The sequence below is a fragment of the Polypterus senegalus genome, chromosome 1, assembly GCF_016835505.1.
Source record: "Polypterus senegalus isolate Bchr_013 chromosome 1, ASM1683550v1, whole genome shotgun sequence".
Taxonomy (NCBI): Eukaryota; Metazoa; Chordata; class Cladistia; order Polypteriformes; family Polypteridae; genus Polypterus; species Polypterus senegalus.
In genome coordinates this window covers 202,924,368-202,947,091 of record NC_053154.1, presented here as the reverse complement: position 1 = coordinate 202,947,091, position 22,724 = coordinate 202,924,368, and the positions used below count along the sequence as shown (strand labels likewise).

General features: G+C 36.3%; 1 protein-coding gene across 4 annotated transcripts in view; it reads left to right on the top strand.

Annotated features, from left to right (window-relative positions):
* The first annotated feature begins 288 nt into the window (after positions 1 to 288).
* The window catches only part of celf3a (cugbp, Elav-like family member 3a), a 129,195-nt gene continuing 106,759 nt past the window's right edge, over positions 289 to 22,724 (top strand). For 2 of the 4 annotated variants that reach the window (XR_005635430.1, XR_005635431.1), the window contains exon 1: positions 290 to 879. Coding sequence is in view for 2 of the 4 variants with exons in the window: in XM_039767464.1 (XP_039623398.1) it covers positions 735 to 879 (145 nt within the window). In the remaining 2 variants the exon portion in view is untranslated. Of the gene's footprint in view, positions 880 to 22,724 lie in introns of all 4 variants that reach the window. The other 2 variants (XM_039767464.1, XM_039767448.1) reach the window with 2 other exon arrangements.

Here is a 22,724-nt window from a genome sequence, read left to right as displayed (position 1 = left end):
TTGACCTTATTAATACAAGGCTTAATGCTACAATCCTGGCATGTGAATTAGAGGCTCCCGGTCACATCCAGCACCGCACACCATAAAGACTTACATAATCGTTGACTATTGATTTATTTTCTCATGAAAGGGTAAAATCGGTTCTTTTAGCTTATACATTGCGCAGCCTTGAAACAGCTCGGGTGAGAAGCAGTGCGCGGGGCTAAGTTCGTGGTGAATTTGTAGACGCTCCCCGCCACTGACATCACCGCTTGTCATGGCTCAAGGGGAGGCGGAGGGGTTTTTGTTCTCAGAAAAAGAAAAGGATTTGAATCAGACCTCAGGGTCCATTAGGAGGGAAGGCAGCGCACGTCGAGGCGAGCGGACGAGGGTCTAAAACAAGGAAGAGAGAAGGGAAGGAAGGAAAGCACAGATCACTAAAGAACAAGACATCGGGGACAAGGGACGTGTCAATGCCATACAAGAATCAGTGCGCCTGAGGTGCTAAGTGTGAAGTGAGAAGAACGTGACCCGGAGAGCAGAGCCGCTCACCGCGACCTGGACACAAAACTTAACAGGGGACTTGCGGCCGAGGAACAGCCACACATATTTACAAGTCTTCATTTTTTATTGCAATAGTAATCCCGGTTTGTGGGCGCAATTTCAAAAAGGGACCGGTTATTTATAGCGCTTGCCCAATTTTTTTATATTGAAATATATTTTTCATTTGAGCTTAATCTCTTTGGTCATTCCCAATGAAGGAAGCGGATGCCATTAAACTCTTTATTGGACAAATCCCCAGGAACCTGGAAGAAAAAGACCTGAAACCCATCTTCGAGCAGTTCGGCAAAATCTACGAGCTAACGGTCATCAAAGACAAGTACACAGGCATGCACAAAGGTAAGCAAACGTCGGGGAGCGGCCAGAATGTGTGTTCCTGTGCTGCTTTCTGTCTGGGTTTAGTTTGCACTTGGTGTCTGCTTCATAAAGAATGAACGCTTGGATTCCATTAGTACTGAATAATACCATGTGGAAATGAATAAATGTCACTAAATGTTCAGGAGACGCAGATGGTCTTGTTTTAATTGGCGTTGTAGCTGCACCCTAAGTGAAAATCTGAGTTCAGGTTCAAGTGACACTGCGAACTGGGTTTTGCGTGCATTGATGAACGACGCACAAGGGTGGCACCTGAGTTGTGTTCTGGTGGCACATGGCAAACCCAGGATCAAATGCAAGTAACTACGGCATTTTGACAACGGAATCGCTTTGGACTGAAGTGGCAGTTTGTGTATTGGTTTACTGGGTAATAATAGCCTTGTCAGAATTGTTACTCCAGCCCATCTGCTTTACAGGGCACTAATCCTATTTTGTGACTGATGACAAACATCAAATGGAGGTATACATAAACATATATACTGACAAACACATACAGATGTGTTAATGTTTAGGTTCTCGAAAACACACCGTTTAAAATAATGCTGTGTGTTGTAATTGCCGCTATATTAAGCATGGATGGTTGAGTCCATTAGGAATTGGCAATATCTAACACCTTCCTGTCTCTTTGTTTATGTCGTTTGTGTGTTGAGGGGGGAGGGGGGTCGGGGTGTGAGGAGATTGGTGAGTAGTAGGGTTAGAGGTAGTAGTCGTTAAGAAAGGTTAAAATTATTCGTTGAGAAAAGTCAATTATTTGGGAAACAGCTGCGCAGTCTACCAAAGACCCATCTGTCCATCCGTTTTATTACCGAATAGAAAGGATATGTATTTATAAACGCCTTAAAATAGTCATATGTTCAAACTATTGCTATTATTGCTAATAATACTCATTTTCCTCTGCAAGTCAAGAGCAGCAGGTGCCCCGTCCTTAGTCACGTTGTGTTTGTTGAAGTCCTCCTCTCACCCGCTAGCCTTGTTTACCTTGCTGTCGCTGTCCAGTGCTGATTGACTTTCACTCGCAGCTAGTCTTCATTCTAGAGCAAAGCAAAGGAACTATTAAAGCTGTAACGTATAAAAATAAAATTTACCTTAACCACATGTTACTATGCTTTTCTGTTTTCTTAAAAAATGAAATGAATATATAAAATGCAAATCGAATATCTTACTTGGTATTAATTTTATTTCCTTCAAAACCCGTTCTTCGGTTTTGTTCGGTGTGCTTGGATCAGCACAGAACTGAATAGAAGCTACAGCCATTCATAAGCTCGAGTTTTTCTTATGAGGCTTTTTGCTTTTTTATACTTTGTAAATATGGATTTTCACTAAGTCTCTCGAGACTGGTCATCTGCTGTAATGAAATGATCCCGCTCGAAATCGGCCTTACAAAGCGAGTAAAACAAGCGCCGCTAAAGAAGTAGTTAAGCAACCGAAAATGCTGATAAATTATACATTTGAGAAATTGTTTAAGCTGCTAAAACCGTGATGGTATAAACATTACATAAATATTATGTAAAAATATTGATCCATAGAATACGTAAATGAATAACAGATATTGCAGATAGATAAAAAATCTATTGCTTTCCCTTTCACCGTATACACACACATACACACACACATATATATATAATCGCAGGATACACTTGTGAACACACCTATATGTCTTTAGGATATTAAAAGGAAACTAAGACCCTGGAAAATGGCAGTATCAGGAGGAATTCTGCAATAATCAAAACACAGGAATCCAAACACAACCTGTGAGCCGACTGCACTTTTCCCTTTGTGACTATTTTTAAATATTACTTGCTTCTATATAATATAGCTTTTTAAAAATCCAATCTTATAATTGATATTGAACAAATACAAATCTAGACATTGTTGAGTTGAAATTAACAATTTTGTAAATATCTTTGTATTTTTTAAAGTTTTATGGTTTGAAATTGGGCAAAAATCTGAGGTGGCTGATTTATGTGAATTTTTTTCACTTTTCAAAGTTGTCTTTATTTATCTTGGTTGCCCTTCTCCTTTTAAGGGATTTTTGTGTAATTCATGTACTATATATATATATATATATATGCATACAGACACACAGACATGTACACAAAAATAAAAATAAGTATGTTATGCAACAGTCTTGGTCGGTACTTTTAGAACATATATATAGACCAATGAAGGTCTGGGTAATGACAATGATTCTGTCTTGATAATAGGATTTTTTTTAATCTTTACCCACCCTTGCTTTCAGAATATATTGCTTTCCCTGAGCAGTTTAGCACCTGTCTTCAAAAGCTCCCAAATAACAAAATTAGTATGTGATTCCTAGGGCTTGCTTGCAACTTCAGATACTATCTGTTATCTTCCAGTCCAAGTGGATAATACAAGGCTGAGGAAGTACATGGCCACTGGTCCATTGGTGTAGTCTTCAGAAACGTAGCATTGCAGAACAAAAATTCTCCTGGAGTACATGCATGAAAATGAAGGTAGTCTTCAAAGCCCTGCCATTGAAGAAAATTTTTTGGTTCCCAAAACAACCATCCACAAGAAGGTTCTCGAAAGAACCCTTATTTATTACAATCCTCAACAGGTTTTAAAAAACGCCATTGAATTGATGGTAACAGATTTGTGAAATGCGAACGATTTTAAAAGGACTCTGGCTGCATACAATAACATAGGCTAAGCTCAGATTTTCTTCATCTGTGTGTATGCTGCTAGGTAACCTACTATGCATTAAATATTGCTGTTTTGTCCACATATTAGGAACCTTTTCAAAGACTACAGAAGCAATATTTTATACGAGGAACTGCACAACTCAGTACAGTGCAATTAAAGTATTGCTTTTTTTCAGGAGTGTATGATCTAGCCAGGATTATGAATGGAAGTTTAATCAATCATATTTTATATAAACTTACTGTTTACTGAGAATGAAAAATATTTCCAATTAATATTTTACGTGACAAAAAATGGTACCTCAGTGTGCACAGATTTTGTGTTCTATGTATTCACTATATAGTATTCATTTGCATAATTATAGTGCCAGTTTCTTTATTCAATGCTCCATACATTCCCTGGCAGCTGCTGAGCTGCATTTGTTGTTTGGTCCATTGTTGACAGCAGCTAATCCGTCGAGGCTGATTTTGCTGTTTCTGTCCACTATCTTAGGTTTTGATCCCACATGCAATGTGCTACATTTCCCATTGCCTTAAAATTGGTTTTCCCAGGGGCCTATCTTATAACTGTTGTTTATGGTGCTGCCTGAAAATAACATTTCATTCATTGTACTATGTCCAGCTGATTTAGAGAATATGACTTGTTAGAAAGCACTTTTTTATTGCAAACCAGAATTGGTTTACCTATTTTTGTAAAATAACAAGTCCTTATTTTTGTTTAATACAGTATGTTCTTATTTGTAACTCTTTATAAGCCTTAAACAATAACATTGTACCACCGGAGAAAGAATACATGTTTCAACTTATGGTTTTTGACTGAGAGTTGATTTAAAATGTTGCATTTCTGACCGCCATAATCATGCATACACTCAGTGCTTCACTTTTTTATTTAATGAGTTATTTTGTTAATGGTAAGTTTGGTATTCCTTGTATTTATTTTACTTACGGCAGAGGGATTGTGATCGTCATAATATTAATTTGTTAGAACCTTTCTGAGAAAGGCATATAGGACAGCACAACATATAATCAACTGCTTGAACCAAGTAAAACCCTTTCCACATCTGTCTGAATTCTTTTAGTCCTCTGTGCAGCAGCAGGGGTTCCCCAACATTCAAGTAACCCATCCTTGTTCATCCCATATGTTAACCAATAATACAGTAAACGTGTCTGTATTTTTGAGCTTAAATTTAAAGAGGTTTATAAAATTTTCCCACAGTTTTGCTGGAATGTTCTTGACTTGAGGAACTGCTGTACTAGACATCAGAATTTATTTTTGATAGTTTATTTTTGCCATTTTGAATCTATGATTGATGGCAAAATAAAATGGGGTTTCATTATTCAAATAAAGCCATTTTTATTTCTATAACAAATAGACAGGTAAATCATTTTGAAATAAAGGAAATTCCTTAATCTTATATTACATTGTTCAATGTGTTGTATATTAATTAAAATTTCTCATCTGATCGATCAGTAACAGTATGTGGCTCTTTGTGTAATCATTATAGTTTCACAAATCTAGATTCTGATTCAGAAGCCTTAAATTCCATTTGATGTAATGTGTACCTGTCTCTATGGCCAAAGGCTTCACAACCCCAGTCTGGTTCTTTTAGATGTTAAAATTGTAACTGAATAGAGCATGATCTTCTCCTTCATGTTAAAGTCTACTGTATGCTGATCCTGCCATAGGCATCACTGCTGTAGAGGCCGATCTTGCCAACATCTAAAAACATGGTTCTCAGATGCCTAATCAGTCCTTGAAGAAGACTGCCTCTCTAGTTGTATACTCAACAACGCTCACATCTGTTTTGTAAGGGATCGTGTCATGTTGCAGGTGTTGCACACTTGTTTTTTGGATGTCATTCATCTCAGATATCATGTCCTATTCCAGTTACTACATTCATGGTAATCACAATTTGTCAGCTGAGGAGCTGAATCAGGCAGGAGGGATCTGTTGGGTGTAGTGGTCCGTGACTGCAGACTGCAAAGCTTTCTTTGAGATTCTACCAATAGATTAGGTGTTCACGTGATGTTCTTATTACTCAACGACCAAAACATCTATTCTCTACAAATCAAAAACATAAATATTTTATGGGAAAGGAGATTAATTAAAATGTTTTTATTCCTTATTTATTCTGGTCTTTGTGGTGCTTTCAAAATAGGCTTCGATATTGGATTTTAGTTTCATTTTCCATCAAACAGCTTATTCCTTAATGCATGATGCCTTGATGGACCTGAAAAATTCCTTTTCTCTGTATATGTATGCTGTATCTCTGTTTTATTCTATATTTGTAGTTTCTGATTAACATACAAAGTTCATAAGTACTGAATAAGAATAACCTAAAGAATGAAGAGTCTTCCATTTAGGTCTTGCATCTTCTTTTCACATTATCTTACAGATACCAGGTATCCTGGTCATTTAAGACCTAGTTTAATATCACTGAAATTGATCGGCTCATCAAGAGGTGCAGTATCGCTTCTTGGTAGAATATGGTTACTCAAACGCTACAGTTACAGAGTATTGAAAATAGATACTTAAAAGTCTTAGATTTATCAGATAAAAATCACAAATTTCTGCTTAGGATACCTCTTTGGCAGATAGTGAATGTTTTCCCTATATTCATGTGGATTCACTTTTACAGTGTACATTACATTGATACAGGGCCTATGCCCAAAGTTAGTGGTTATACTGTTTGATGGATTAGTGTTCATTTACAGTATGTAGGTCTAGCTGGGTCTAAACCTCTGGAAAGGCTTTCTAGAAAAAAAACAGCCTATTTTAGAAGATACAGTTGATAATAGATACAGTGATTTGTTTTAGTGTGCTGTCTTCAGAATGAAGCTGAATTTACATTCTGCTTCTCCATGAAAATGCCACCCATTAAGCATGCAGTACTGTATTTGCATGGATCAGGTATTCACGTTGAAATCATACATGACCAGGGACTGGTTTGTTATGTAACTATGTGATTTTTTCTCATTTGTGGCTCAGTGTCTGAATGGTTAATATAGTTATTTCTAGCCAGACTAACGTTTAAAAAAAAAAACAAGAAAACAATACATGTTTATAAAACCTTCAACAAATTAAAGGTAAGTTTAAGAAGAAGAACAGCCCTTGATTGTTCTGCCTCGCATGCTCCCTGAAAACTAAGTTCTTTTATCTCAAGCCTAATGCTAGCCCAAAAACACCCACACACTCCTTACATCAGGTGGTGGAAAGCAAGAACACACGGAAATTAGAGAGGCTTTTAATGCTGCTTTAACTTGGAAAAAACAGCTGTGAAGGCACTACACCAACATCATCAAACAAGAGTCTCTGTTAAAGCTGGAAGATGGGCATTTATTGTCACAGGCTGTCAAAAGCCCCCATGGCTCATGAAGACACATGTACCAGCAAATCTTACCTACACACCTCTTCACCTTATTTAAGTATTTTTTTTACTAAATTTGCACAATTAATTGATACCATTTCATATACAGTATGTTCTCTTTTCAGCTGTAACCAGAATTTCTAGTAATTTCTAGACCTCCTGGCTTTCATTGGGTGTTTACATTTCAAACAGCCTTGTTCTCCTGTTCCTGTAACATCTCATATATTCTGTACAAGCTTAAATACTTGTATAATGTATGTGTCAGTATATGAATGGAAAATTAATATGTAAAATATTGAAACATAGCAAAATTATACATATGCTTGCATAACCAATTAAAGCATAAATCATGACGGCTAATTATTGACTTTATTTTTTGCACAGTACACCCAGCATTCCATCTTCTACATGTATACTATATGTTTTTTCCAATGTTTCTCCTCTGTTCATAATTTCTGCTTCTGTTCTGAGAAACTACAAGATAGCCTCAGTTCCTTTCAAGGCTGACACATCTGTGCCATAAGGGCAACTGCCATGTTCACATCAAACAAGTTCATGTTCCAAATTCTAACATGGATGAAATACATTTTTACTGTTAATGAATAAATGAGAAATACTGAATCTTTTGCAATCACTTTTACAGTGTATACAGTGCAGGCCTAACAACTATGACAAATAAGCAGACAGTAGAAAATAAAATTGTCCTGTGCCTACCCCTGGATAATTTAAGCATTAATCTAATGTGAACATAAACCGGGTAACTATTTAGATCACTGTGTTTAGTGTTAATTGAATATATTCAGGACATTAGATGAATATTTTCTCTGGTTACACATCCCAAAGACATGACATGCATGTTAGATAAGCTACGTTTTTGAATTTCCCCGTATGAATCACTGTGGTGGTGTGACACGGCAATAGGCTGGCATTCCATCCAGTGCACCAGGTTTTGCTGGAAAGGAATAGAGCTCATCTAGACTCTGTAATGGAAAACTTTGGAAAATGGGTGAATACATTGGAGACAACAAAGTGGGGCCAACAACAGCAGTGCTCAGTGAGCCATTCTGCTGCTAGTTACACTTGATCTCATCAAAAAATGAAATGAGCCAAAATGAAATGTGGTGTTCACCTTGCCTTGTAACTCACAGAAACAAAACACACAGCATGACGCTTTCTTGCATATAATTAATTAGGGCAAACATCAATTTATGCGAATGATTCAAATATGCAATTTCATTTTTTTTCTTTAAATAATTTGTATTATGAGATTTCTACTATTAAAACACCAGTTATAGTAAAAAATAAAAAATGTGCTTCTGAGCAGAAGGAACATTTTTTTGTATTGTTATTTTATTCTTCTTTGATTATTTTCAGCATTATTAAAGCTTGCTCTAAGAAAGTGTTTTCTTTATATTTAATGCTTAATGTTATTACGTCATAGACAAGTAATATTACATTAGTACTGCATTGGCAATTAAATATTGTCCATTTTTATTCTTACTAAACAGAAATAATTAGGTACTTGAGGTTTTTTTTTTTACTACTTTCTACTTGTCTATAGTGGCTTTATGAATTTTGCAGTCACTTCTTACTAGCACTGGGGCACTGGTGTAGAAATCTATTTAAAGCTGTGAAAATAACAAAATATATTAAGAAATGACCTTGTACCAAGTCACTAGCAGATCCAATACACAAAAACAACATCACGATCCAAGCCTGTAAACTGAACTGAACTGTGAATAAACAAGATTTAAATTCAGTGTTCAGTGGCTGGGTTTTCTAAACTGATGTGATAGGTAAAGCTCCATACGACATCAATTACCTTGCTCTGAAGAGTGAAAAATGCTGTTGAATTTAGCTTGATGTATACAGAATTCTGTGCAGTTTTATAGACATCTCTGTAACCTCACTCACTTGTTGAAAAAGAGCCCATACATCTTCAGCAACTTCCTCAAGATCATATGCTGGCTGAAGACAGACTTGAAATTTCAAGGAGAGATCCCTTCGTAGCCAGCCATCATATATATATATATATATATATATATATATATATATATATATATATATATATATATATATATATATATATTAGCATTTTATTATCTGCAGTCAGATCTTTTTAGCTATGCCCAAAATTTGTGCCACAAGCATGCTATTAAATTTACTAGAAGAGACTTGGTTAGTAGTATTGTATGCTTACTTGGTGCTTCTGTTGTTGCCTTTTACTATCACCCATGTATTAAAGCAATCAAATGTGTAATATAATCTAAATTGTTTGCATCGTGTAAACATTAAGCTATGCTGTTCAAAAATGTTACTGTTTCGTTGCATTGCACAAGTAAAAGAGTACAGTATTTACTGAAAATGATTATCTGTCCAGGTTCTTTTGGCTTAAAGTGTGTAAACTGTATATATGAATTAAGTTCAACTATGATAAAGCAGTTTCTGCAGTTTAAGAATGCTTAAACGATTTCTACTTTTCTTTAAAATGATAATTGCAATATACCACCAGAGACAATCTACAAGCCGTTTTATCTGTGCTTCCATTTTTCATATTGTCACTTCTTCTTTGAAAAACCATTTGCAGTAGTTTGATGATGCATCTCTGTTAGCTCTGTCAACATTTTTATAGTTAACATTCAAAATGAATTAGAAACCAGGTGAAATTCACCAAAATATTGAGGGCTTTTTTTTGACTGATGTATGTTTCTGGTGATCAATGCTCTAGCACAAGTACAGTTTGTTGATTTGTTATCAATAGTCTGTGGTGTTATTGCACACATTAATTTATGGAAGATTCCATTTAATATGTAATTTCAAAGTAATGTCGTTTAATGTTGATATTGGGCTTGACTGACATTGAAATAATGACCAAAGGAAAAATTAATAGAATGTGTCTGTGATGTATGAATTATTTATCAATGCTGATAGAACTACTTATCAAGATGTCCTCAAACGAAAAATAATAGCAATACAATGGTAAATAAGAAGACAATTTATATTTCACGAAAATATTAAATCATTTTAGAAATCAACATGTAGGCTGAATGGATACCAAAGTTAGAAAATACTAGTGGTTATCTGTGGCGAGTTTGCATGTTCCTCCATTTCTTCCAGATTCCTTCCAATTGTGTTTCCACGAAATATGAGTTTTTTTGTATGCCATTTTCTCACTAATACATTTGCACTCTTGTGTGACTTTATCCATCCATCCAATTTCCAACCCGCTGAATCCGAACACAGGGTCACGGGGGTCTGCTGGAGCCAATCCCAGCCAACACAGGGCACAAGGCAGGAACCAATCCTGGGCAGGGTGCCAACCCACCGCAGGGCACATACACAAACACACCCACACACCAAGCACACACTAGGGCCAATTTAGATGTGTGATTTTATTCTTCTGTAAATCTAGTAGAGGCTAAAATGATTACACCTTAACTCTTGTAGAGTTGTTTAAGCAGGTATGATTATTAGCAGTCAAGTTAATTGATTTTACATGTACTGTATATTACTTTTACATTTTGATTAACACTTGGGCGGCACGGTGGCGCAGTGGTAGCGCTGCTGCCTTGCAGTTAGGAGACCCGAGTTCGCTTCCTGGGTGGAGTTTGCATGTTCTCCCCGTGTCTGCATGGGTTTCCTCCCACAGTCCAAAGACATGCAGGTTAGGTGGATTGGCGATTCTGAATTGGCCCTAGTGTGTGGTTTGTGTGTGTCCTGCAGTGGATTGGCACCCTGCCCAGGATTGGTTCGTGCCCTGTGTTGGCTGGGATGGGCTCCAGCAGACCCCTGTGTTTGGATTCAGCAGGTTGGAAAATGGATGGCTGGATTAACACTTGTGTGTATTCTGGCCATATTATGCATCTGGCATCGGTGTGAGGAAGTTCAGACCAAATACTCATTTTAAAAGTAGTTTAATTCTTCTTAATATCTTAGCCTGAAAAAAAACATGGTACCTTACTTAGCAACAACCTTGCATTTTAATTTTATCCTTTATATGGTAACTCAGAGTAAATTTTATGTTGTTCGACAATCACCACCTACATTCATATATTAACATTAATACATTCACGTTGTATAACTCAGTAGCTTTTCCCGATATGTTAGAGTCGATCCAAACCACAACAGAGGCAAGGTGTGTACTTCCATTTGTAAAGGCACCAGAAAACACATAACTATAAAGCAAAGGCATTCAAATATTCAGGTTTAGGGCAGACCTAGACTTCCTCTGTTTCAGCAGGTGACGATTCCTTCCATGCTGTCCAGTAAAAACCATAGAAAGAAAGGTTTTGGACGTTTATAAAATTATGCAGCATAATGAACATAAGCAGCAAGTTATTGTAATAATCCTCTTGTCAATATGTATTGGACACATAAAGTATTATACCAAACGTTCATTAGTGTACTGAGCCTGCATAGTACAATTCAGGGTCTTTGAAGCCAGAGCCGTACTGACTTTACCTTTATCAAGCACTAAACAGTGGACGGGGATCTATTCCATCAGTTAGCACACCCAGAGTAGGCTGATTTAAAGTTGACCATTAAATTAATTCTCCTGTGCTTGACATTTGGGCGTAAAACCAGAATAATTGGAGAAAAAGTCATGCAGACACATGGAAAATGGGTAAATTCCACAAGACTGCTGAGATTCGAACCTAAAGGATTTTGACAAACCCCTAAAATTCATTTAAATATAATACATTATTTATTAATTAGTAAATTAATGAGAGTGTTTATATACAGGGATTTTTATTAATAGGTTATTTGTTTTCATTCAAGGGTTAATTTTGTCTTGTGCTCACTGCCACTGAATAGGAACGATTCCTTAATTTGTGTAGTCTACCTCACATGTTGTTATAACAGTCAAGAAGCAAATTATGTTCTGGATGACCTGCGTTTGAGACACAGAGATTAAGCGTATCATGTCTTGGGAATACCCTGATAAGAGAGAATTCTTCCAGAATGTACAGTAACTTTGAATTGCAACAATATTAAAGTAACAGTAATAAAGATGTAATTAGTCTAAGTGCTCTTTTTCTTTGTATTATTTCAAACGTTCTGATACCTTCTGTCAGTTATTTAAACAATAAACATTTAGCTTGAGGTTACACTGGAATTGACTCAACACACACAGTCATTCAGCTGTAGCTAAAATGCAGTAAACAAGCCTGCACACCTCATCATGTGTATCATATAAGAGCAGAGAAAGCATATCAAATCAAAATCAAAAATCTTTTAAAAGCCGTCACACTCTATAGTTCTCCATACATGGCAGTTTTGTGGAAGGCTATTCTGTGTCTTATTTTCTTCATATTTTTGGAGGCTTTGAGTGCACACTTTGGTGATGGTGACAATATTTTATTCATATATAAACATTCTGTCACATCACTGACTGTCTAAAATTTTCTTTAATTTGGCTTTTAATAAAACTGCTGAGGAACCCCAGAGTCATGTAATGTATGGAAATATGAATTAATGTATAGTCCACTAAGTTGTGATGTGCTAAAACCATGTTTACAATAAAACTCTTCAAAAGCCGTAGGGGCTTTTTTTTCAGAGTAGATTATTTTAATCTTTTTAAATAAAATTGCATGCCATCAAATTCTATTCATCTCTTTGCTACTTACTTGGGTTTGATACCCTAGTCATGAAAGGACAGGTGAAAGTGGGGATCACACCAAGGAGATGACAAGTTTCTATTATAATGCACAAATACGTGAGTTATTTCTGAGACCTGTCCAGTGGCCATAAAGCGTCATCTTACACCTTTTCAATTACAGTACACGCAGATTGAGTGGCATGTGCCCTTTAATCTTGTCTTGGCTGAAAAGAGGTAAATTGTGCAGTGATGTGTTTTTCTTCCTCATCTATTCAACACTTCTCTAATGTTTTATCCAAAATATTGGATTAGAAAATTAATCTAAACTTTAACAAAGGGTTTTTTTTAATTCTTATATAACCTTTATCTTATATGTTCCATGATACTTCAGCTAAAGACGTCCTGTTGTCACAGTACCATCTAACAAGCTGTTAGGACTTTGAAGACCATTTTTATCTATGACTAGTGCTAATGAACTTCATTCTCAATGTTCTTATTTTAACATCATAATTGATAGGCAACCCTTATGTAAAAATGGCAGGTAAAAACCGCTTCTATTACACTTTAACCATACTTTTCCCCCAGATATGCCTTTCTTATAATCTTTCTCCTTCTTACACTGTATCTAAATCATTTTTTTTTGCTAGGCTAGAAAGGCTTTTAAAAAGTTTGTGTTTTGTTTGGATTTGTAAGATGACTCTTTTCTCTTTCGTTCTCGTTGTTGAGTTCACTTCATATTCCTGCTTGTCCATATAAGAGTCTTTCTTCTAAACCACATACTGTATTTGCTTCAACACTCAGTGTGAATGTAGCTGTTACAGCAAAGATCATTCAAAATGAATTTTTTGAGAGTAAAAGACTTGCTGAATTATGAAGGTCATTAAAGATGTGAAATTCTTGTCTAAACTATTTATAAATTAACGCTGTTAAATGAGTTAATTTAAAAATGTTTTGCAGCAGCAAAATATTATATAATACTTTCTTGGTTGAGCCTTTTCATTCACGACGAGTGGTGTATATTGCAGGCAGTTTAGTTGGGCATGGATTATTATTTTTTTTTCTTTATTAATTTTATTGCAATCCATACAAATCAATCAAGTTTTTACAAAAAGAAAAATTGAGTTAAGAACAGATCAATCCCCACCCCTGAGAGAGAGAGCAAGCCAAACGGCGTTAAATTTAAGGCTTGTAAACGTACCTAAATTAATAAATTCTCTGTGCTTTATGAGCTTATTTTAAAATATTACTGATTAGATCCTGCCATGCTTTGAAAAAAGTCTGTACAGATGGGGCATGGATTATTACCACATACAAATACAAATCCAGTCCAAATTGTTATTTTTTTGGTATACATCCTGTTTGGACGTGAAAAATTTTGCTTAGTATACGACCTTTGTTTGGAATACGACTCGCATGCTAGGACACCGCGCGCTACCCTTGTTTACCTCTCTCAAGACAAAGCCACGACTACCCACCAGCGTCAGTATGCGCTATAACTCGGTGAATTTTCGCGTGATTTTGTGTTTTTTCGCGTAAATTTGAATTGATTGTTGAAAAGTATGATGGTGGCATGCGTATCCAGAACTTGGCTGCTGCATACCGTATGCCGAGAACGACGGTATTTACGATCTATGATCTACGTATCTAGGCGGAGTGGTGGCTCTGAGGCTAGGGATCTGCATTGGCAATCAGAAGGTTGCCAAATGCCAAAAGGGACTCTGCTCTGTTGGGCCCTTGAGCAAGGCCCATAACCTGCAATTGTAAGCGCTTTAAGTAGTGAGAAAAGCGCTATATAAATGCAAAGAATTATTATTATTATTATTACGATTGTGAAAAACAAAGACATTATTAAAAAGTCAAGTGAGGTTAAATTTTCATTTATTTTATCTAATTGCTTTTGTATTTATGTATTTTAGTATTAAGCAGTGTTTAAATTATTTTATGCAACCCCATCAATGTATAATATGCCAATAACAATAGGATCTTTTTTCATGGGAACGGATTAATCATATTCTCTTTATTTTTATGGGAAAAATTTGTTTGGTATACGTCCTGTTTGGTATAAGTCAAAGGATCTGGAACGGATTAAGGGCGTATACCGAGGTACCACTGTACTTATTTACTTATAGTAAATCCTTCCTTTTAGTTATTAAATTACCTATACGGTAGGCTCACAGGGTGCAAAGCCTGCATAGAATGGCAGTTATTCAGTACACATTTCTTTTCAAAACACTAAGTACTGGCAGGTAAATCATATTCTCTGCTCATTTGACATGTCATTGGTAAATCATCAAATCTTGTAGTTCATCATCTCCTACCTTCATCTGTAGGTCACTCTGCCCACCTAAAGGTAAAGCCATATAGATAACTGTTATCTCTTTTGACTGCCTCTGATAAAATAAAATTTAAAAAAGTAATCAAAAAGACCTTCCATTTCTCACATGATCCTTTTATTCAAAGGTATAAGACGCCTAAACCCTGTATCATAATACTGTAAAAATATACTGTATGAATATTCCATTACTTTATATCTCTATTTAATCATTCTGGCACTGTAAGTTTCTGTGTGATTCACCTGGATCCCAACTATAAAGGTTTAAATGTTTTTTGTTTTTTTTCAATGACCACCTTCTTGTTCTACTTAACAGACTTAGTCAATCAACTCTTATAACCCTTCAGGCTCTATCAATCCATTTGTTTCATACTAAAAATATTAATATCTCCAATGAAGTTACTGGAAGTCATCCTGTTAGTTTAAGAATTGGACACTTGTATGTACATAGTACTTGTATTATGGTCAGTTTTAGTTGAGGTTCTGTAGTCATTTTAAGAGTAGCACCCATGCCCACATCTCAGTGAGCAGGACGTCCAAAAACACTATCTGTGAGTACTGTTTCTTCCTTTATTCTGTAATATGAATGTTAACATGATTTTATTCATTTGTACATGTCATCTTTATGTTTGTCTTGTGTAGGTTCAAATGACAAATGACGAAGTGACAAATGACAAGGATTTATTAAATGTTTAGATGTACTCCTTCTTTGGAATGGGTCATGTAGATCTTGTAAGATCTGATGGAAACAGATTTCTCAGAAATAAGGTGAGAGAAGCCTGAGCTAGACACTGTAACTAAATGAAATGAATTGTTTTTAGATCCAGTGGAGAAAATGGATACAGGAAAAGCAAGCAAATTGAGCGCCAAAGCTGTCTCTATTCTAGAATCAAATTTAGGACTCAGGAGGTGTGACGGGAGGTTTCTGTGGCTTACTGCCTAAGTGTTAGTCATCATTCCGTCCATAAAAATGTGCAGAATGGAATTTTCTTCTAATCTGTGTCACCTTCTTAACAATTGTTCTGTGTCAAAGAAGGTATCCTTTTCTTATATTTTCTTGTGTCTCTGGAGCCTGGGAGTGTTGTATAGCACAATACACATTTCTTTGAACGCAAATATAACAACATCTTAAAAATGAACTTGAAGTGCGAATCTACAAACCAGTAGTACCACAGAGAAAACCTGAAGTACCGAGAGCATCAGAAATACAGGACATTCAGTCTTGTCAGACATGCATAACGTTACCGTTATCGTGGCCTTGATCAGCTATGCCACAAGTGTATAGTCTGACGAAAGGATAAAGAAGGATATCCTTGAAGGGGATTCAGAATGGGAATAAATATGGTTATAGAATTAAACAGGAGACTTCATTGTTGAATATATCATTTCCAAATTTATATAAATGATTCCAGGATTAATTACTTGCACATTATGTGAAATATATTCTCTCTGTTTATGTAGTGCAAGAGAGTTTTGGATCATTAACACAGTGCATTTGATCAAAATATTGTGGCTAGAGTGATTTACTTGAATTAGATAGGTATATGAAATTGTGTCTTACATGCAAAGAATGGGTTTGATTTAATGTTTTGAATGTAAAATGTATCGATTTCGACTAGAAACAAACCCCAAGTTATGGCATCACTTTTCAATAAATCTACTTCGTAGGCAAAAAGTTCAGTTTCATTTTATATGAGTTCAGTTGTTCAGGTCTACATATTGTAACAAGACGAGACTTCAGACATGGGAAAGGTTTGGGTCAGCTACCCATGCAAAAGTAAAGAACTGTAAGAACTGTAAGACCAAGACTGTGTCCAAAACAGAACTGAATTCCCGAGGAAGGGAGTGAGGCTTTATAGGAGGTCTGGGGGAAGTGATGTCGTCCTCGGGGGCCAGGACCAGATGTGACGTGTTCTGAGTTGAGGCAGAGGTTCCTGGTGGGATTTCCCGGGAAAGGTCTGCAGGGGACCTGGGCAGATGTGTTACCAATATTCTTTAAGCCCTTCCGCTGCCTCCTATTCACACGTGTGTGACAATATTCACAAATAGAATAAAATAAGGCAGATTCAAACTGTGCTTGAATATTTGATGCATTTCAGCTGATAATATTCAATTGCATTATTAGCTGGGAATTCTAGGATGCATTTTGTCATTTTAGTATTACAACAATAGTTGCTTTTGCCTTTTCAAGTAACTAAAACAGATAATACTGAAATCTGTTTTAGCCTTAGGGTATGGACATGTACTGTAAAAATAAAAACATCAGTGAACAAATGCAGCGCAAATGAGAAAACAAAGAATGAAAGTCTTGGTCCATTTAAATAAGATTCAGCCACATTGGGAAGAATAGTAGCCTTCCTGCAGACAGTATGGAGTAGTAAGATATGCTAGTCAAGTTTTTAATGTCTACAATATTGGTAAGATGGTAGCCCAAGCGATGAATTTAGGAAAATATTATAATTAAGCTCCCCAACAGGTTTAGGGTTTAACACAGGTCTATGTTTTTATTTCTGCTCTTTATTTTTCATTTTGTATTATATATATGGAGGATGTAGCATGGTTTCAATGTAATGATGAGGTGCTGGTCCAAGATGCAATGAGCATGGCCAAGTGGCCTGGGCAGCCATTTCACAACACTATGAAAGCAGTTTTGTAGAATAATAAGACTGTCAGCTTTTCTGACTTTTTGAATTTATTAAAAATCCATATAAGCATGTCAAATTTTGCAAAACTAGGTTCAAGTCCATCTTTTCTGACTTTTACTTTGCCTGTGCTTACAGTTTGACCCCAATCAGAAGGCAAAACAAACCATTGCCCAAAAAGACATAATTACTTAAAATTCAGAAACCAAAATGCAAAATACAAAAATTTTAAAATGAATTCAAATGTTCACAATTCAAACAGAAACAGAACAGAAACCCTGACATTGAGAAACAAAAATGATAACAAAACTATTAGTCAAAGTCCATAATACAAAAATACAAATTGTAAACACTAAAATGAATAGTCAGAAAAAAAACAAAAAAGAGATGTAAAAATCAAAAGACTACAGACCTTACAAAGAAGGATTACAAAAGGCAAAACATAAAAGGGGATCTAAAAAAAGAATGCAAAATGTCTCTAGAAAGAATCTGTGGCAACATGTTTCTTTAAATGTTGCTTGGGTAACAACAGGCCAAATAACCCTGTCATCTCTAATTAAAGGCAATGCCACAGCAGACAAAAACACACACAAGGTAAGCGGGACAGAAATAAACAACATATGGAAAATACAAGTGCTAGGATCTGAGTGGAAATAATGGACATATTCCTCACGTTAGGCTGAAAACAGTTTTATTAAGATATACTAGCACAGATAGAAACATTTATGGCTTCCTGGTGGTAATAAGGTGGTACAGTAGTAAGTGCTACACAAGTCAAATGGTATTAAATTCTGCTACCATCAGTTTGGAATGCGCATCCAAATGGATCTTGTCCAGGTTTGTGTTAGGTGAATTGATGGCTCCACATTGACCCTTTATGCATGACTATAGGAATGTGGATTAGAGTGCCACACTATTGACTGGTAACCGGTCCAGAGATGGTCCCTTCTTCATACCCAATTCTGTTTGAATGAGTATCAACTCTTCTCAGACATGAAGTTTTACTAAGTGAGTTTGGTAAAAGGACATGGATGGAAGTTTTTTTTATATATATATTTTTGTTGCATTCCCCTTTCAAAATACAAAAATAAAAAGGTAGCCAAAATATACAGTATAGGTTTTGTAGATTAATACATATAGATTAATAAAATATAAACACATGCAGTATTCATATTTACTTATACACAGAATATTGAGAGTGACCATACCCGTTCATACAGTATACACAAGATATTGTGTTGCAGCTGGTCAATCATATTAGCAAAAATAGTTTTGTAGGGAATACTTCCAGTGCTTTATGCGTTCTTTATATATTTTTACGACCAGTTTACTGTGCTCTTTACAAAGTGCAGTGGTTTGATCTAAATGTGTTCTGCCAGCAGAAGACTTTCCATAAAATGCATAACACAGTTCTTTTAAGATTCTCATTTTGACTCTCCTGTTAATTACTATGTTAAAATGGACATTGCACTTTTGTTACATCCTTTCTACTGTATATCACCTGTCCCTCTTCTTCAAATTACATTAGATATAATGTGTAAGAAATGCTGCTTTCCACTTTGGCAGCATTTCAACTCACCATCTTTAAAAATGTCCAAAAGATAAAGTTACAGAGTGATGTCCATTGGATATTTTAATTAAACTTTTGACTTGCCTTATAGGGGGTTCCTTGTCTGTAGGGAAAGCAGGAAAATACAAGGAAACTAGGAATGTTCTTGACACCAGAAATAGGGCAATTTTAATGTCCTACTTTGTTTTAATTAAACATATTTTTGTTTAACCATACGGCTGTATTTATTAAATATGTGGGATATCTAATATGTTTTTTGTGTTTTGGAAACAAATAAGAATGCTGGCTCCTGGAAGATGTAGGGGATCCAGTATGTTCACTTTCCAACTGTTATCCAGTACCTCCTTTTTCAGCTGAACTGGTTCCAGATTTACTATACCTACTTCTATATCATTAAAGATACGTATTAAAGATGTAGTAATACTCACTCAAATATTTATGGACAGTTTGCCCTAGTGGTAAAGGAATTAGGATTGAACCCTTAAGACTATAAGTTTAAAATGTAACATGTGCTCCCTGCCAAGAGTGAAAACACATGCAGTACTTCTTACGTCCTGTTTGGATGTGAAAAGTTTTGCGTAGTATACGACCTTTGTTTGGAATACGACTCACGTGCTAGAACAGCACACGCTACCCTTGTTTACCTCTCTCGAGACAAAGCCACGACTGCCCACCAGCGTCAGTACGCGCTATAACTCTCTGTGAATTTTCACGTGATTTTGTGTTTTTTCGCGTAAATTTGAATTGATTGTTGAAAAGTATGAAGTTGGCATGCGTATCCGGGACTTGGCTGCTGCATAGAGTATGCTGAGAACGACAGTATCTATGATTGTGAAAAACAAAGACATTATTAAAAAGTAAAGTGAGGTAAAATTTTCATTTATTTCATCTAATTGCTTTTGTATTTATGTATTTTAGTATTAAGCAGTGTTTAAATTATTTTATACAACCCCATCAATGTATAATATGCCAATAACAATAGGATTTTTTTTCATGGGAATGGATTAATCATTTTATCTTTATTTGTTATGGGAAAAATTTGTTTGGTATACGTTCTGTTTGGTATAAGTCAAAGGCTCTGGAACAGATTAAGGATGTATACCGAGGTACCACTGTATATTAAACCATTTTCATAGAATAGATGGCTTTGGCCTCATGATAAGGCCTGTATAAAATAGTCCTAATACTGACAACTTGTTTGAGCACCCATTGTTGTATATAACTGAAATTAAATGAAATTTCTAGCTGGATAATTTAGTTATACAGCCATCCATTCATTCACAGAATATGCTAAATCTGCTTCTAGGGTTGGTAAGCTTATCTCTGCAGCCTCAGGATCAATGAGGAAGCCAATCTTAGACAGAATGCCAGTCCATCACAGGGCATACATACAGTATGTACACACATATACTCACTCATAATGGTCTAGGCAGTTGCCAGATATCCTGCAGGTATGTGGTTTATGTAAGGAAGCTGGACTAACTATAGAAAGCTCTACACAGACAGTGACTGTGCCACAATTTAAACCCAGCGTCCATTAGCTGTCAGACAGCAGTATCAACTATTGCACAACTGGTTACTCCTTTGGTACTCTTCGGAGAATCCTTGGGTAGCTCTGGTTTGACTCTGTGTGGTGTGATTCCCTGAGGGTGATCCAGCTCGCCCACGTAACACCTGGCTGTGGCAGATAGGGGGTTATTTCCAGAGGGTGGGCCTGGACCGCATGTCTGCATGGGGGGTTGCCAACCAAGATCCCGAGTTGTCTCGTGGTGTGGTGGGTGCGTCAACGTGCTGTTCCAGTGCATGCTCCCCAACCTGACCTGTGCTGCCTTATAATTTGTAGGTTTATGTTAAACAAAAAAACAAATGATATAACAGAGATAAAGTGAACCTGGTATCAGAGCAGGTATTGTCTCCTTTCACTAGATAAAAAGTGGCAGCAGCTACATTGGCTAAAAGTAAAATTCTTTCAGCTCAGCAGGAAAAAGCACAAGTTTTCTGCTCTGTCACAAGGTTAGCTGGCCCAAGGTAAATCTGTAAGTCTGAATCGTGGAGAGACAGTTTCACCGATATAGGAGTGTTCATTGATAGAGTTGATTTGTGAATTGGAGTCTTTTCCATGTAGTGAAGGAGTAAATCATTTCATTTAAGTGCCAGTGTGGCTGGAGGAGTATGACCTGTTGAAGCAGAGTCAGCCAATGTAGGAGGATCTTTAATAAATGATATACTGTACATACTTTTAAGACTGAAGACATTAGGAGAATTGCAACAGTAATTTGGGAGAAGGCCGGAGTTCTTGGCATTTGCATTAAGAACACATTTACTCTAGCTTTGCAATCACCAAAACAATAAATTCACCACCTAGTTGTATACTTTTCCTATCCTGGTACCAGCTGGATTAGAAACATATGCCAACACGTGATCCTTTGGGCCTTTTAGACAGCAGTACAAGACTTCACAGGCTGAACCACTACCAGAATGCTTTTAGTCAGGTAGATCTGCATGTTGGCAGGGATTGTCTTTGGGGCACCAAAAGGAATTCCCTTCCTGGACCATACTTTGTCAGACAACTTTGGCATTGGTAAGATCCTTCTCCAAAGACCTCATCCATGCCAGAATTAAACCAAAATGGCAATATAACATTACTGTGAGGGCCTTCTGGGGAATGGGTTTGTGCAATGGAAATTAGATCCCTATCTGATGTTAAAACAGCATGACAAGGACTGTGCAAGGTGACAGAAGAACTCTGGCAGCAGTGTAACTGAGACTTCCCCTAGTCCGGGGAAAAAAGTGGTGGCTCTTCACTATGACTTTCCTTCTCCGTGGTTATCACATGATTAGCATTAACACTCCAGAGATGTCCAAGCTGAAGTCTTTTAGCGTACATGCTACCACTGAGAGGAGTGGGGAACCTACAAAAAGTACTGCAAGGACAGTTTAATGTTTGAGGCCCCAGTGGAAGCCAGAAATGTTTTATTTTTCAAATTTCTATGATAGGGCTAGAAAGCATGGGGCAGGAGATTCCCCCAGAAGGTGTTATGTGAGGATATTTACTTTTTTTCTCATAAAATGGTATAATTTTAGTAAAGGTAATACATTTTAATTTATATATATATATATATATATAATTTATATAATTCTTAAATAATCTTTGCTAATTTAACACAGAAAGAACTCTAAATACCACAAAGTTGGTTTTGTCACAGCTAATTAAATACGAAAAGTGTCTCAAAATGTATGTTCTCTTATATAGCACGTGAAACTTGTATAGACATATCATTTATTCATAATTGCTTCCTTTTCCAAACCTGCTTAGTTTGATGTAGTGTTCTATTGGAATAACTGCATTTCTGCTTTTCTGTCAATCTACAAAAACTTGATGATTATGGGCTCCAGTGGTTATTAAGGTTATGTGCTGGACACAGAGAGAGGAGTGCAGTGTAAACAACCATTGATCAGAGCCAAGTCATGCAGCTCAGTCCAGGGGTCTCATTATTCTTTGTCCATTTTCAAGGTGAGAGCCAGCTATGTTAGCTGTTATCTTTTCCAATTTGGAAAACTGCCAGTCACTTACAAGGCAATTGGCTCATAAAGCAAAATGAGCCTAATTATAAAACATGAGCTGGGCCATTCCACAC